At 37.6% G+C, this 18,117-nt stretch overlaps 1 protein-coding gene across 3 annotated transcripts in view; it reads left to right on the top strand.

Moving 5' to 3' along the window:
• The window catches only part of NTRK2 (neurotrophic receptor tyrosine kinase 2), a 194,677-nt gene that overhangs the window by 66,179 nt on the left and 110,381 nt on the right, over window positions 1-18,117 (top strand). For 2 of the 3 annotated variants that reach the window (XM_086866658.1, XM_086866657.1), the window contains exon 12: window positions 10,898-10,969. The exons of the other annotated variant lie outside the window; for it this stretch is intronic. In XM_086866658.1, the coding sequence (XP_086722784.1) occupies window positions 10,898-10,969 (72 nt within the window). The remainder of the gene's footprint in view (window positions 1-10,897; window positions 10,970-18,117) is intronic. 3 annotated transcript variants of the gene reach the window in all.

The raw sequence follows: 18,117 nt of genomic DNA, 5'->3' as shown, positions 1-18,117 counted from the left end.
TGGTACTGCAGAGCTGGCTTGTCTGAGAACTCAGGCCTTTTCCTTCGTAGCTATTTTGGATTTTAAAGGCATCATTTTCCTAAGTAAGAAAATGACAGTTGTTGCAGAATTTCTGTACTGCCACAGCTCTTCTGCAGATCATATGTGTAAGCATCTGCAGCTGGAGGGAGTCCATTTGTAACCCTTGTGAGGAGTGTGATCATGGATTTGCCTCCACATTTGACAGGCCAGCCCCAACATAGAGACATGCTATGTATGGCCTCTAAAGTAGGAGAAATTTTAACTTTAGTTCTGGTCAGTAGATGTGAGTAGTTCAAACTGGGAGAAAAACGTTCCTTAAAAAGTAGTGAATTGAGTTACCAGTACCCTTTATTTTACATTGGAGCTCTCAGGCACAGGAGCTGGTGGCTGCAGCTGAAATATTTGTTACCAAACATCTTCCAAGAGAGGTTTGTGCCCTTTGAGAAAGTTATATTTCTGTGACTTGTAGAAACAGACAGCAACAGAAGTGTACCTTGTAATAACATTCCATTTTGCACAAGAGTCTGAACCAGAACGTGTTGACATCCCTTGCTTTTTTGGAGAGAGCCATTGCAGTGTTCTGTCAGACAGTATCTGAAACTGTACTGTTATCTATTCTTCTCCTGTGGCATGTGTGGATATGCATTATGAGCTGCCCATGTTTTCTGTCTTCGGCTGGCTCTGATGCAGTTGTGCGTTTGTTGAATGCCTCTCTTGTAGCTTGAAGGTCAAATTAAAACTTTCGAATTAAAATGTCAAATCCTGTCATTGTGGCTACCACAAGCTAAATATTTCTGCCCATGGCCATCTTGGAGGCCTGTAAGCTCTCACAGCTGTCAGTCATTTTGGAGAGTAGTAGAGAGCCTCCCCTGCTGAATTCCTCTTTCCGTGTTTTTGAATGCTGGCTTGCCAGCTAGGTAGGTGTTGCAGCTGCTTCTCATGGTGCCTGGAGCTTGTGCATTGCATCTGCTTTTGGAGTGTCCTCTCCCAGTATGCTCCAGGCAAAAATTAATGCAGACTATTCTGCTGCCATCACAAGAAGTCAACTTGCCAACCACTGCCAGTGGCATAGTAAAGCCAAGGTGCCTTGAAGAGTGCAGGTTGTGAGTCAGGTGGATGGCACAGGGCTTGTTCCTGCCCAGCGGCTGTGAGTTTCAGAGATACAGCTATTAAGCACAAAGGTATCACCTCTGGTACATGCAGTTTTTGTGATGTGGTGTGGCAAAGATGTTCTGGTATGTGCTTGCTCTGTGCTACTGCAATCCCTCAGGCAGGTGCTTTTGACTCTTGTCAGAAGCAGGGCAACAGATGTTTCAGTTTGGTTGGACGAACATGGCTGTTCTTGAATTTTGTGCTGCACAGAGGAAGACTCACAAGGAAGGGAAGCTTTCCTTTCTGTTTATTAAGCACTGTTTATTCTGTTCATTGTTTTGGTAAAGAAGAATATAAAATAAGTGCATGTCTTTATTTTAGAAAAGTAATAGTTTGGAATGTCTTCTGGCTTAGGGTGCAGTTCACCAGGTAATCTGTCACGAAGGCAGAGGAATCAGAGGAAATATTCTACTTTTCACTCCTTGGCAAAGCAGGCCATACCTGAGTCTGGGACGTGGCATACTCTACAGGTCCTGTGGCAAGTACAAGAGCAGCATGACAGCAAACCAACAAAGCAGCTCAGGCACATTTATGCTTTCAGGCTGTTGAGCCATAGTGTCTTGAGGCTGTGGAGAAATAATTTGCTTTTCCATTTGGTGTGTTGGGATAGTTGCTCAGGTCAGAGTCTGCATGTTCCTGTAGGGACTGGAAATGTCTGTCCAGTTGCACAGCTCAAGCCCAAGTGTGCCAAATTTGAGTAGTGAGAAGCTGATAATCCTGGGAGGAGATTGTCTTTTACTGCCATCCTGCTGGTGCTGCCTGTGGCAGTTTGAGCTGACAGTGGCAGTTCTGAGCTGACAGTTTGTGCCCTCCTGGTGCTAAAGGAAGAGGGATTCCACGTGTTTGCAGTCTTTATGCAATTGACTATTACCCCCCCATGCTCTCTGAAAAGTGTTTATGCTACAGTAGACATTTACTATTAATCACAGTCACCTAGGATTTAAATGGTTAGGTTTTGTGGCCATGGTAATTTTCACAAATTTTAATTTGCTCCCAGCAGTCAGGACAGTGTTTTTACTAAGTACAACCTATGCTTCTACAAGCAGGCTTTTTGACTGCATGACATGTAAAGCTAGGCACTGTTCTCACTGGCCACAGCTGGTAAAAAAAGGATGTCCATGTGCACTGTTGTGCACACCAGCTGGCCTTGGAGCAGTGACCTTGCTATTGAGCTCCCATACTCGCTGCACACCTAATTAATTCCTGTCATTTATTCTACTTTTAAAGAACAAGGCATAGAGCTTCTGAGGGTTTTCTAGTGCCTCTTTCTGCTCTCCGAAGTTCCAAGATTACTTTAATGTTAATTAGGTACTTCAGAGTTAGCTAGTTAGGTACCCTGTCTTTTTCCAACTCATTCCATTGTGGGTGGCTACTGATAACCTTTTTCCTTTGTTCCAATTCTGAAAATGCAATTTTCAGATTCAGGATTGTGAGCAATATTATGTAAATGCTTTAATGAGATGTGTTCTTACAGTTCAGCAACTTGGTTGCAAATTTGTTTGCTTCAATGTGAGGGGGAAAATTAAAAAAAAACTTCTGTAGTGGCAGCTTCAAAATTCAGGGTCTGTTACTTAGTCAAAGAAATATCTTGAAGATTTACACTGAGGTAGTACCTTGCTGAGTAGACGTATTTTTGAAGGGGAAGAGGATCTAGGCTGCATAGAATGCATCACTGGTATCTAAAGATGTTGATGTGGTTGTAGCATCCTTCATAAATTACAAAAAGGTCAGTGAGCCAGAATGTTTTTTTACACCATGGCCCCTTTAACTGCTCTGCCAGTAAATGAGTGTAGTTGGGAATCAGGCTAATTTAGGTTGATGTGGGTCAGCATTTCTCTGGGAAGAGAAGAGCTGTAGGCAGAGGTCCTGTGGTTGGCTGTGTCAGCTTCCATGTGCATCTGGGAAAGTAACATTGGAAACTAAATCCTCCCAGAGAACAGGTGGAACTTAATCTTGGCCTTCAGCTCCTCAATTAACCTTGGCACTGTAACACTGGATTCTGGTTGAGTGGGACATCTTTGAGTGATTCTTAAGTAACTTCTTAAATAGGGAATGAAATATGAGTGGTTTGTGGTATTACTGCTTTCAAACATGGCAGGACTTAAAAAAAATGTAACAGAGAAGACCCCCAGGTAATAAGATTGCTTCTGAACCTGCTCTGGACAAGATATGAACCAGGACGAATTCTTCTCTCTTAGCTACAAAAAATGTTGTGGAGGAGGGAGTTTAAGGAGCTGAAATGTCAGAGGTGCCCTTAACTGCACTTCAGATGCAGCTGACTCCACTGGCTGGTGTGTGTATGTGTGTGTGATGCACAATGGGTGCAGCAAAAGCTATTTTGCATGTGCCAGTAGTAGACACAACACAGGTTGTAGGCTGAACTGATGAATCCTTTTTACACAACTGAAGGGCCCAAGTACATTCATATTTGTGGTCACATATGCTTGTGCATTCTTATTTTGGTGTACAGTTACTCAGCTACAGGTAGATAAATATCTTCCTTAAATATAACTCAGAATAGTTTGCTGCTTCATTTAGCAGAACTTCATGGTTTTAATTTTTCCAGTATAGCCATAGTTTAGTCTTAAAAACCAAATACGTCAATTTTTAAAATACTACACAGGCTTCACTGCTTATGATTCACATTTTTTGGAAAGTGACTGCTGTTCTGGCAAATTTCTCTTGTTTAATTTCACTAAAAGGGGTTGCTAATGTAGAAAAGGTCTATAAGATGATAGATCTAGGATGGAAAAATATGGAAAATGAATTTCACATGATTTTGTGTGATTATTGCAAGCAGAGCAAATAAACTCAGTTTTCCATTTCTGCAATATAGTGTTTTCTAGTTCTTTGTATAGACTTTCATCTGTCTTACACAGCAGTACATGTGGTTGGAGATTCCACATACTAGCATCATCTTGACTGCTATTTCATGATATTTCATCAAAATTCCATTTTCTTCTTTCTGAGACAGACTGTAAGGAATTCAATAATTGTATTGTCAGCAAGTGGCAGTTTTGATAGAACAAATAGTTCTGAACTGTAAATCAAGAAAAATTCTAAGCACAGAAACTGATTGATGTGTTAAAGTAAGAAGGAATAACTGTCATGGGTTGAGACTATGCTGAGAAAGGTTTTGGGTATACACAAAGTTGACTGTAGTCATAAGACTAGTAGTCCAAGAATAAGAATAAGAGCAGGTGAACCTCCTGCAAATCATTCACTGAGCACAATGAGAAACACAGTTAATAGTTTCAGAGGCAGATGGGAGTACTTTTTCTAAAAAAAAAAAAAAAAACAACCAAAAAAGCCCAAGCTTGATGTTATAGAAGATGAGCTGAGAGGTGGTGAAGGGTGTGAAGGAGGAGTAGAAGCAAGGAAATATAGAAGACAAGGACTTCAGGTCCAAGGGAGAAGACTAGAAAAGGTGTGCTGGTAGGGAATTTCTTAACTTGTGATGAGGAAAGAGGAAAATGTTGCTGTGTAACTAAGAGAAAGTAAGCCAAAGCAGGTAAAAAAATCACTCCCTCTTCCAATTTTGTACTGGAAGGATTGATTATATTCTGAATACAAAGAGAAGAGTGTGAAGGGACTAAGATAGGAGCCCAGAGCTGTGTAGGAGTTGCTGGGATTGAAGATGTCATACTTGGTGGTGATGAGGAAGGTGGGACTCATTTCAGTTTTGCTGGAAGCATGACAAAAACAAGCACAGTGTGATTTCTTGTCTATCTGGGGAAAGTCCCAACCAGGCTTTGAAATGGTTCCTGATGTCATGGAAAGAAAAAAAAAAAAAAAAAATCAGTGAGAAAGTGAATGAAGAAAGGAATGAAAGCAAAAGAAGACAACCCTGAGGGTTGTGGAGAGTATCATCTCTGATGTCGTGAGAGAGGCCAGATGATATACTGCAAAACAACAACGTAAGAGCTTTTTCTAACTGAAGATGCTATTGGAAATGCATCTTTTACAAGTATTTTGCAAACATTGCTAGACTTTGTCCAGTCACCGTGACTGGGCCTGGGAGCTGCTCTGAGCTCAGTGACAGCAGAATGAAAGCTTGGGAAACTAGCTTTTTTCTTGTCTCTAAAGGCTGCCAACCTGAAATGGAACTCTTGCAGTCAGTGGAACTGTATGGTTTTGAGGCTGGTTTGTTAGTGTGGAATTTGATACCAGAAGCTATCTGTGTTTCAAAATAATATCATGGGACTGGAGGAAGACATCTGTGTTTCTGTTGTGACTGTATCCTGCTGCATAATTATTAGCAGTGTCCTGGTCACCTGTTTTTTTATGGTGCCCCTCACTGAATCTGTGTACTTAGGAATTCCAATGCACCTTTTTAAGAAAACCAAACAAAAAAAAGAAAAGAAAAATTAAGATTATTTAACCTTCAACTTGGCATGCACAAAGGCCAGATCAGTGTCACTAAAGATCAGACAGGCAGGGCCAAGAAATGTATTTCTTTTGCCACAGCCACTATAGGATCAAAAATGTAGGAGGCTGAGAAAGCAAAGCTCTGTACAGTGGCATTCAGCCACAAGATTGGATGTGAACATATCCAAGAATACAGTAACAAATGCAGTCAGCAGCCAGACTTTTCTCTAGTTCAATGAATACCGTGAATTTTAGTGTGTACAATATGTACAATTAAAATAATGAATGCAAAAATATGAGGCCTCTCCCACCCACCATGTGAAAATCATTGTGCCTGCAGAAGCAGCTGATTAGAACTGTGGATCAGCTGTGTAAAATTAGAAGGGTGGCTTGTTCTGGTATGGTGTTGGGTTCTGTAGGGTTCAACCAGCAGTGAGAGAAATCTCTTTGCCCTAGCTTGTCTTATTGCTTTTTCAGCACCACAAACACCACTGATGGAAATAGGAGCCACCTGTATGTGCAGAATCAGCACTGTGACAGACTCCACAGATAGCAGATTTGTAACATGCATGGAAGGGGAAAATTTTGCCCTTGGTCTGTAAATGACTTTATACATAGGATTGTATGCAGGTCATTGTTTGCAAATTATTACAGGTCGTCTCTGACCTGTAGTTAGATGGCTGTAGTAGTTACAGACAAAATTAGAAACTTTTTTTACAGAAAGATGTTCCATTGCCTTTTATTCCTCCTTGATTTTTGTATAAAAAGAGCTGAACACAGTCATGTTCCCACAGTGGGAAGGTTTTAATTTGAAATATAATTGGAATGAATTATTTAATAATGGCTTTTGGATTTGGAATTTATTTTTCTGTTTTTATGAGAAATAATTAATTCATAGGTGTTATAGATGTTGGATATGACATTTAGATATTGTCCAGTTCATAGCATCATTCATTGCTTGAATTTTATGGAACAGACAGAGCTAGAGGCCAAATATAAACTGAACAATAACCTTGTGAATGATTCTGTGCGGCACCATGTAATTCCTGTAGTAAAGCTCATGCTGAATTTACTGTGTAGTCGCACGGGAGTTTTGTACTAACACTAAAGGCACATTTACTTCTGGCTTTGCTATAGAGTAGGTTTGTGTGTTGCCCATTGCATGTTGTACTCATCTCTTTCCCTCTTACTTAATGAGTGTCTGTATCATTGCATAGCTCTCTTGTTTCTTACCTATGGTCTTTTAATCTTTTTTGGACATTTTTTTACTAGCATACAAAAATGCATATTTCCACAGTGTGAGCAGAAGTTTTGTATTTCAGAGATCAGGGCTAAAGGGATAATCTCCTTCTGAATACGATTATTCTACTATAGAATTTTTAATCCTCTATATACTTGGTGTAAGATAATGGTTGCCACATTATCTTGTGACATTATTTCTACTCATTAAGTAAAGAAGCTGCAATGCTACTGTGGTGGGGTTTTATACTGTATTATTGTAGAAGGCAACTGAATCTAATTCCAGCAGTAGCAATTCCTACTTTTGTCAATCTTACCATATTATCCTTCGTAAAGACAGCATTTCTAATCTCTAGATGGTGAAAGCATTGGTAATTAAATAGGCAGTTAAAAGGAAACTAATCACATGGATATTTTGAAAGTAGACAGTTTCTCTCACACATGAACTCACTGTCTTGGACAGCACTGTTCACTTCTTTGTGCTGAGACAGCCTATATACTTCTGCTAATACACTGCTGTGTGACAGTGAGGACAGAAATCATCACATTTATTCCTTCTTTCAGCAGATGGTAAATAGAAAAATCATTTCATATTTGCACCTTGATGGTTTTTGCTGGGCTGCTTCTCTTTAAGAGGAAATGTCTACAGTCAGTGACCATTTGGCTGTTGGATGTTTTTCTTCCAGTTCACTTTGTTTGATTGCATTTAAAAAGATATCTTGGCTTAGTAGTTTCCCATTTTTAATGTGTCTGATTTGTTTAATGAAGGTATCAGAGAAGTAGTTTTATAAACTACGTTATGACTTCTGTGTAGAAGTACATCATTAGGGAATGATTTTCTTCAGGACTGGTAGATGAGGACAAAGGAGGATGCTTTCTTCGTGTTACAGTAAATAGCACTGTAGCAGCTGAATAAAAGCTGTTGGAGACAATTTGTAGGACAAGAGGGTGTAAGGAAAACTAAGGAATATGTTGAGGAGGGAAAATGAAAGGGGATGAGTGAAATTTAAGATAAATAAGGAGAAAATGAGCACACACCTCCCTGTGTTTTATCTAATGGTTGGCTTTTTGCTCCCCATTTACTTCTCTCTATCATTTTAGTGCTAATCAATGCTAAACAGCAGTTATTTGAAATTTTTCTGCCACACAAATTATAACTATTCCTATAATTTTATTTTTTAATTCTATAAAGAGCTTTTCTTTAAAAACCAACAACCCAAATTTTCCTTTTTTATGGCCAAATTTCTCATAGAAAACATGCTCAAAGTACTTTCAATCCTAGGAATTATCAAAAGACTGGAAAGTCACATTCTGCCTCAGTGGGTGCAAACAAAAACACGGTAGTAGCACAGGCAATTAATAGCATCTTTTATTAATTTACAGTAATTATAATGAGTAAACACACATACACAGATGCAGATATATATATATATATGTGTGTGTGTATTTAAAAGTATATGTAACATTTATGTTAAGTGTTACACAATCTTTTGTGCATGTTTTATCTAACAAACACAAAACTTTGATGTTGTCTGTTATCTAGAGGTACTTTATGTTGTCTTAAATTAATTTACAGTTTTTTTTCATGTGTAGATTGCAAATAGGCTAGTTTTGAGGAAGCCAAAAGAAAAATGCACATGGATATGTAAAAAATTGGAATTAGGACCATGCTGTGGGAGCTCATTAATGATTCAGAATGGTTGGTTTCAGTTTCCCCTCCTTCCTTTCACAAGACAAAATCAAATCAATTGTTTTGTTTCAAGGTCAGAACTGCTGCTTGGTGTCTGTCCTTCTCACAACCCTTGTCCAGTCATAGGAGTGTTTTGGAAGATTTAATTACTATTTTATTTAAGGTTGTCATCCATAACTCTTATCATAGCTGGGCTTGGATAGAAAGTCACGTTATTACTGGAGAGGGCTCTTCCCTGATCCAACTAAAGCGTGCTGCATTTGTGAACAGCATCATGTCAGATGTGAATGAGGCTTTCCCCCTGCCATCGTATCCCCAGTAATACTGTGGTTGCATTATGGACAGGAAAGCTGTAAAGCAGTGTCGTATATCAATTACTTGATTTTGCAAGATTTGTAAAATAGAGCTGAGTTTGAGAAAATTTTCTGTCTTTGCAAGGGAAAGGTTGTTTCAAATGATACTTCTTAATGTGTTTCAGCAGTTTGTTTTCCAGAGCTGCAAGTGAAGTGTATATTTAAAAAAAATTAATATATTTTTTGTTTGCCTTTTTTCTAGATTTTTGATACTTTTTTTCCTATATTTAGAATTAAGTTCAGTGTAGACTAAGTAAACATGTTACATGTTCATTAACTAACCTCACTCCCTGAAGTTATATTGTAAATCCTAAAGGGAGTACCAGATCCAGGATTTTAACTGCAGCAAAGAAAACAATGCTCCTTTAATGGCAGTGGAAATATTTGTCCCTGTAAAATATTTTTCCTGTTTTGAGAAGTATCATAAACAGTCAGAAATAGAGAATAATATTTTAATATCTTTTGTTTAGAATCCTGTTAGAGTATTCTCTCAGCCAAGCGTTTTCTTTCAGAATAAGCTACCAAAATAGAGGTTTGATGCTTTGTCAAGAAGCAAGCAAGGCTGCGTATCCTTCCTTAAATGCTTCAGTTTTCACAGAGACATCATACTACTTTACAGTGTCTGCTTTTAGAAAATTAAATTCTGTGACTTAAAAGTGATCTTTAAGATCTGTTAACTCAAGTAGGATGAGGTGAGTGCATTTGCAGGAGCTAAAAAGTTTGGTCTAGTATAATTTTGTGTTGGCTGAAATATAATAGATAACATCCAGGCCATCATCTCTTCCTTCTCCTGCTTTTTAGGAAAATCTGGACAAGATAGAGGTCTAAAGTCATGACAGAGTTCATAGTTATTGTAATAATTCCAGGGGCAAGCTTCTGGAGCTTCACTTTGCTCATTCTACTGACATAATATTTAATATGGCCTAAATCAATTATTTTTTTATTCTACTGATTTTATGGTGTTCATAAAATGCTAGTAATAGAAAATCTATTTGTATTGCTGGTTTTTTTTTTTTTATGTTAATGTAATTTCCAAGGAAAAAGCTCTTCAGTGACTCATATGAAATATGTTGGAGGGAGTTTGTATGTACATATATATATAAATGTGCAGTAACACAAATTTTCAAGTGGTATAATTTAAATAGATTATTTAAATTGAGCCTTGCCATTTGGCTGGGATTTGCTTTTATATATTTTTTATTTTTAGATGTTTGTCCCTACATCAAATTCATAAACTATGAATTTGATGTAGGGACAGGTCTGCTGGCTACAGATCTGCTGCCTTTGCATGTGAAGGTAGTCTTTTTTCATGTTGCAAAGAATACTCAGCACTGAATTTGCCAATCTTCTGCACATGTTTATGTGATGCCACTTGCTGAGGTACCTTGGAGTAGAACAGAGGAGATGTGGATACCTATTCTTTAGCTGCATGGGTACCTCCTGCCTTCAGCAAGGATTGATTGGTTATAGGTTACTTTCAGTTCTGGGAGTGAGGAGTGGGGCCAGTGCTGAACAAGCTGTTTTAGTGTTAAGTAGTGAGGGTTTGCCTCTGTGTGATACCCAACAAAAGCAAAAGTCCTGGATAAAACTCATAAGCACCAAGTAAAAAAATTGCTGCATGCTGTACGACCAAGCCTTGACTCTGACTTTTGTGCAGACTATAAGTACGCTAAGTTTGTCTTTGCAGGCCAAGAATATATACCAAGAAGAATTAGGCCAATGATTGAAGAATATCTCCTTGCTGCTTATCACAAAGCATGATATTGCAATTTTTAATAAATATTTTTAAGTGATGTGCGTTTCCATAGCTCTAAAACACATGTTAAGTCTGGTAGAATCCAGTCCAAAAAAGTACCAAGAACTGCAGTCTTTCTCATGTTATAGATGGTTATGTGTGAAAAATGTGAAATGAGAGCAATCTAAAAGTATCACAGTGGATGTTTTCTCTTCTGCAGTGTACAAAGAAAAATAAGGAAATTGATGAAGAAATATAGATTTTAAAAAGAGTAGCATTGGCAATTGCAAACCATACCCTTAACCTTGATTGCATTAATGGTAATGCATTCCATTCCAGTTCATGGTGAAGTAAAAGGCGTTGGTCTGGTAGATCAAATATGGCTTTCATTGCAAGACTGCGACAATGAAGGTGAGATAATAAAGCTATTCAGACTAACCTGTAAATAACGTTATTAAATATACCTGATGAATTATTTATTCTTAGAACAAATGTCACTATAAAATACTACATATATTTCAGTTATTTTTTCAGGATGTATGTATCCTGTTATATATATCTGTGTATACATGAATACATACATTTTTGGTCGAAAAAATATACATGCAGTCAAAATTGTGAATAATTAATGATGCGTATTGTGTTCCCATGTGAATCTGGGAAATTAATGTCAGGGCTTTGAACAGAACTTGAAAGGGATTTTTTTCTGTTGAAATATTTGGAAAATTTGAATGGTCTAAATAACCATGTGAAAACATAAGTTGCTGTCTTGCTTTGCTCATTACAAATACATTGTGAAGCAACTGTTACGAATCCATTGGCATAAGCAAACCTAGCTGTGTATTCAGGGAAATGTCTCAAATCTTGTGCTTCGACTTAGGCTTGTGTGTAGTTCAGGTGGGTTTTTTTTAAAAGTTTTTTAGCATTTTTTCAGTCAACATCTTATTTCCAGTCCAGGCAAGATTAAAATCAGAAAAGTTCTCAAGTACTTTTAATGCATTTGTCAGACAGAATGTCAAAAATTTCTTTGTGTTCCATCAGTAGTAATTCACAGTAACATGCCTAAATAATCACCATTGGCCAAATGCCAGACTTCTGGACCCTACACTAACAAATACTGCTACAATTATACTGAAAATTATAAAAATTCAGTTGCAGTAATAGCATGTATCTCACAAACTGACTCACCTCTTCCAATTAACATAATCAGAAATAACTTAGTTCTGTATTATCTCTTAAGTGGTCTCTCTGGACAGTAGTCATAGTATGTGGTTTGCATATACTGTATAATTTGATTGGGTTCTGGGGCAATGCACAGCAGTCTTTGAGGTTACCAGTATGCCATCAAAGCCAGTGGGACTAGGGTGTGTTCTCTGGCCCGTAGGGAAAGGCATAAATTGTGTCCACAGGTTTAAAACTCGCTTCTCTCATATTCCTCAAGTAGGATGGCCCCATATGTACTTGAAAAATATTGTTGACACATGCTTGCCTTTGAAACATACTGGAACATTTTTTAAGAGAGTGCTGTTTGTCTTAGGCTAAAATAGTAACTTACTTTAACACAGATTAAATAACTGTGGATAAAAAAAAAGAGTATACAGCCCTGCATATTTTTATTTACTGGCAAATATGTGCCCTGAACCTCTTTTTAAGTCTTTATCTTAGCACATGGACCTGGAAGCAAGTAGTCTTGCACGTACTATTTACACCAGAGAGTTTTTGGCTTGTTAACTACTGTTTGGATCTTCTTGTGTGTCTGTTCCACATCTTGTGTGTCTGAATTCACATGATTATTAAGGTGTGGAGGGGTCATTCAAGTTTGCAGTAGCCTTGCTCCATATAAGTCTTGAGTTTATTTTCAGGGAGGAGACTGTGGATGTGGAGATGAGTTGAGAACCTATCTCATGAAAGAAAGGCAGGTGTTACCATTGTTGCTGATTCTTTGTGCAGTGGCTGTGGTAGAAGTGGAGAGAATCACCTTGGCCAACACTGGCAGCATCATGGCCAAAGCATTGCCAGTTCCATGGACTCCTGACCTGCAGTTGTTGCAGGCTGGAACCTGTTTAGTTTCTGGAGACCAAAAGCAGCCATTGTTTCTCTGACCAAAGAAGAGTCAGGTGTATTGGTATGGCTACTTACTAACTGAAAAGTCAATTTGACTGTGAAGACTGAGGACTCTGCTTTTCTTAAATGGTGCCCTTAGGGGAATTGTCACCAAGGAAAGCATCAATCCCTCTTCTTTCACATGAAATATTGTTTATTTCAAATGCATGTCAAGCATTTTGTTAACCTTAATACATTTACAAGACCATTCTTTGTGTAGAAAGAGGGAAATTCAGAAGGCTTACCTCAGCAATGCTGCAGTGAGCAATAGAAATACATCTTTTCTGGTTCTGTCTCTACAAAGTTGACATATGACAATAACATGTTCGAGAGTGGTTCTACATGACCTGGTTACAGGACAGGAGTTTGTTTCACTTGTACAGAAAGGGAAATGATATTTCTATTCCTGTTTAAACGCCTTGTAAATTTCTTTTCCTAGTGCATCAGTGGTAGCAGACAAAGAGTAGTCACACAGAAATTCAAAATCATATAACATATAACGTAGCATCCTGTGTTCAAGGTGTGGATGAAAACCCATGCACTCCACTTGCAGGAATACAGTTTCAAATAAGAGCAAATCTTACTGATTTGCTAATAGCTTGCTCTGGCAGCTATGGCAATTACAGACAGTATCTGTGATAGACTCATGTCTTGTTTACTTGATACTAACTAAATTTATAATTACATTTTTGGCCATAATTTAGGTGGAATTAGCACAATAAATGTATGTAATTTGTTGCATCAAAAGGTTGCTGTGAGAGGTAGCATTCATAAATACAAAAGGCGGAAACTTCCCTTTTTCCCAAGACCACTTCCCTTTTCCTTTTCTTGAGTGTCCTGTGAAGAGTGCTCCTTTGAACAGAAATCCATCTTGTGTTCATGTAAAACTGACAACACAGTTGTTGGGGGTTAGACAACAGTAAAGCAAATCAAAGCTAGACTGGAGTAAGTGCACATTGTTTTCAAAATGGCTTCAGCTAGCTGTGATTTTGAAGATTCAGATTGCTTCATTTAGCTCTGTTTTGTGCAGTATTTTTTCCTTACAAATATTCTCAATCTTCTGCACTGGGGAAGGATTTCAACATACTGTAATATCTAGGGAGAAAGAAAATTTCATGGAGCCTTGAAATAGGTTCAGGACCTGAATGCATATTCTTCGAACTGCTTACAAATGTATGCAAAACTTCAGGGTGACTTTTCAGGAATGTAAAACCAGGCCACGAGGTTCATGAGGAAACATCCTTCACCTCCCTCAAAGGCCCTGTGTTACTGCAGAGGAGGATTACTTTAGTTAAGGTTCAGTGGATGGCAACTTGAAGGTTGTCTCTTTCCTGTGACATTGGATTTATGATAAGAGATAACTAGATAAGATAAGAGATAACTTTTTCACTATTTTGGCTTTTTTCCTGCTGAAAGCCACTGGTGACTGGCCACCAAATGGATGTAACTCCATTCACCAAAACTCTTTGGGCCGGCTATCCAGACAGTTTTTAACCCTGAGAATAGTGCAGTCATCCAAGCCATGAGCAGCCAGCTTCTCCAGTAAAGTGCTGTGGGAAAAAGGCTTGACTGAAGTACAGGCCAACAACATCCATATTCCTCCCCTCATCCACTGAGTGTGTTGATTTGTCATAGACATAGACCAGGTTTGTCAGTCAGAACCAACATCTCATAAACAATGCTATGTGGGCCTGATCACCTATGGGACCTACATCTTAAGTTTTCTGTCAAGAGAGAATTTGTGGGGTGAAATACTTGAGCCAGGATTATCAAAATGGGGCAGTAATCTCTGGTCCTGGACCTAGAAGTCTGCAGAAGATGGAGGAAAAAGAGATGAACAGGAATTATGTAGTTTGTCTTCATGGAGCATAACATTAATGGGACTAGCTGGAATTTAGCTCTTGGTTGCTTGCTGTCAGTCCATTATCTTGATCGTTGATCATGCACAGATGAGTATTTTTAAGGAAGATTGTAGATTGCCATGTAGAAGTACTTGACTAGTAGTGACTGTGAAGGAAGGCAGTTGAAATTAATGAAGAAAGCCCCCCGTTGTTTTACTAGCGGCACTGAGTGATTATGAGATGCGTCTTTTAAGAAATGTTCAGATTTCACAGACACAAGGTAAGATGTCATAGCAAGGAAGCTGGAGAAATGCTCAATAACAGCTATGAGGATGGTAATTAATTAAAGGTGTTAATATTGTTGTAAGGGAACAGTAAGCAAAATAATCCCATTATAAATGAACATATGTGATACAGTTCCATAACTCTTATTGTGCACTAACAGGCAATGTTATTTCCCTAATTTTTATATAAAAACTCTCTTGCCAGGTCTTACTAAAAGGTCATGTGTTGAAAATATGGAATGTTTGGAATTGAACTAACTGTATGGTCGAGTTGTCTTCAATATTTGGTTAGAGACAAAATGGTTTCAAAATTGACAGTGATTCTCTTTCTCAAAGGGGCACGACATAATTATGCCGTGTCCTTTTAAATGCTCTGATCTTCTTTCTTGTGGCTGTAAACTGATGCTTGAATGTCAAAATTGTGTCTGTGTAGTAGCATTTCTGTATTTTACATGCATAACAATGAGTGCATTAAACACAAATTCTTGGGGTGTCGTAAGGTAAAGGGCCTTCTTTCCTAGCAGCTTTGACTTTTCAAGTACTTACAGGAACCTTTGAGAAAGAAATAAATCCCTTGATTTATTGATTGATCTCTCAGGCATACAGTGTTTCATGCAAATGAAGTGTAAAATAGCCCACAGATATCCATGTTTTACAATGTCTATGCAAATAGTAATTGCTACACTCTTTCCTATGAACTGAGTTTCTACTAATGCACATTTTCTGTGGTTCTGTGGGGAGCTGCTGTTAATGCCAGGTTCTGTTTGAGTTTCTAAAAAGTTGCTTATTCACACTTTCTCTTTTTCACTTTAACTGTCCCTGAATTAGAAGCTCTGCAAAATATATGTAATGGCTGTCTCTGAGCAATGGTGGTTTGAGCTCCAGCCCTTAATGTCCTTGACCCTTACTAATCAATAGGAAGCAAAACAACTACAACATGATCAGCCGTACTGTAAAAGGACACTTCTGTTGGATATTGCGCTGGAAATCATGAGGGTAATGACCCTCATTAAGAAAGATACAGTATTTTCTCCTTCAAGAGTACAGAGCACAAATGTTTTGTTTTCTGCTGCCTGCTTGGAAAATGAGCATGTCTTCCAGTGCATCATGCTGGGAGATAAAATCAAAAGTCCAGATCAAACTAAAGAAAACCGGATTAAGACATTAAATGATCCTTGTTAGCAGGGTAGAGAACTGTCAACCCAAAATATTTTTGGTTTCTAAAATGTTGAGTAAAAAGGTCCAGTTTTACCATCTCTTAGTTCTAATATCTTTTACAGTGAGAACATCTTTATGAGGTTCTATACTTAAGTATGTATAATTCTGTTTGACCTCCATTCTCATTTCATGAACTTGTAGATTAATGAAACAAGCAAACAAATAGTTTGAACACCAGCTACAATACTGACATTGATGACTCCAATTTTATTGTGTTTACTCAGAAATCTAATACAAGGGGAAGCATCCATAAAATTACAAACTATGTATCCTTATCCATGGAGCATAAATTTAGACATTAGAGGGAGTGACAGTGGTAGTGGTAAAGACATCTTTATAAGATACTGGATATTTTGAAGAAACTTTTTAGTTTCGGGTTACTGTTAATAGTCTTAATTTTAATATGATTGTGTGCTGCCTTACTGTTGTAAGTAATTGGAGCATGTAAGAGGGTCAAAACTCTTTACCTTGTTGTATAACTTCATGGGTCAGTTTATTTAATATCTTCTGGTCATAGTTTTCCCATTTATTAAGTAAATTTGGTTACAGCAAAGTTGGATCAGAAAATACAGACTAACCTTGAATTCAGATACAGGATTTTCTATGAATTCCTGGCCTCTAGTAAGTTCGTTTGTTTGTCTTCTATACATGCTTTTATCCTTAGGTTGAAAAGTAGTATTTATGCTTGTCATTACAGCTTTTAATTATAAGAATTAAAAATATGGTCTTAGTACTTCATGAGGTAAACACAATTTTTAGATTAAACAAAAAAATTGTAGTGAATGTTTATGATTTTGTTCTCTGAAACAAATGGCAGTATTGAGCCTGGTGCATGTAAAATCTACAAAATCCTGAGAAAATTTATGTATTTCTTCAGAGAACTGTGTCTTCTGCTGCTGTGTAGGCATTGCTCTATGAGACAAGATATTATTCTTCCTTGTGCAATGAAAATTCTGCAGAAGCTATCCAGGAGCCTCTACTTGGTTTCCAATAAAAATTAGGTGACATTTTGTCCTGATTTTGACATAGCATTAGCTAGCACAGCTCTTCGAAGCAATAGCTGAGTTCTAAGAGGCAAATAAAACTAGGAATAAACTGTTTCATTTTCCTCTTGAAAAAAGAAACTGTCAAATTTGATAAGACTGCTGTTTTAGGTAATGCAAGTGCATCTTACCTTTGCCTTCCTCCCTTCCAGTCATCTGTTTGAACTTTCTCCATATAAATCACAGTTCAATTAAAAAGAATAGAAATATATGCCATGTATGCTCAATTTACTCCACACTGGAAAAAGTAAAATGTACATTGATTTTTGATTCAAAATGCTTTGTTTGGAACAAAGCCACAAACAATATTCTGAATAAACCTTATGCAAACCTTATGCAATATTAGAGTAAACTTTATGCTCTCGATGAAGAGAGAAGATGGAATGAGACTTAACATCATCAAAAGTTTCAATTTTTCAGTACTTCTTTTGCTTGTACTTTCCCTCAAATTATTTGGTTTAGATACATGGTCTCCAAATTTGTGCAACTCACATGTTAACACATAATTGGCAAGTGAGATGTGAGTATATAAAACATTAGTTTTGTGTTCAGTTAAGTCATCATTATGGGACGCTTTTATTTTTTCTGACAGAGTGTAGATCAGGTTGGTAATGACCAAGAAAGTCTGACTTCAGTTCTCCAGTTTATTACAACTCATTGAAATACAGTATTTCAAATCCTGTTGGAGCAAGAAGTATTTTAGGCAATTGAAATTTAGCAACTTGCTGTGAAAAAAGTTCAGAAGGTGTAACATTTTCCTTCCTGAATGACTTAGACGATGGCTTGTAGAGACCATAACCAGTGAGAAGAAGTGTGATTGAGATTGTTAGGACAGGTAGAAATTGAGTCCATGGATATGTGGCTATCCCAAGAACAGTGATTTTCCCAAATATGGTAATTAGATGTTATGATGCGTATGTTGCCATGATGTTGACTGCTCAGTTTTCTGTTGTGCTGATTGAACATGGAAAAAAATTGGCTTATTTACATTTAAAAAGGATCATGTTTAAAGGCTCTTCTTTCAAAATCAGTACAATATGTGTAAAGGTAGGGGATTTGCTATTATACTT

Source organism: Cyanistes caeruleus, chromosome Z, assembly GCF_971803275.1.
Source record: "Cyanistes caeruleus chromosome Z, bCyaCae1.hap1.1, whole genome shotgun sequence".
Taxonomy (NCBI): Eukaryota; Metazoa; Chordata; class Aves; order Passeriformes; family Paridae; genus Cyanistes; species Cyanistes caeruleus.
This window is presented reverse-complemented; position numbering and strand designations above follow the sequence as displayed.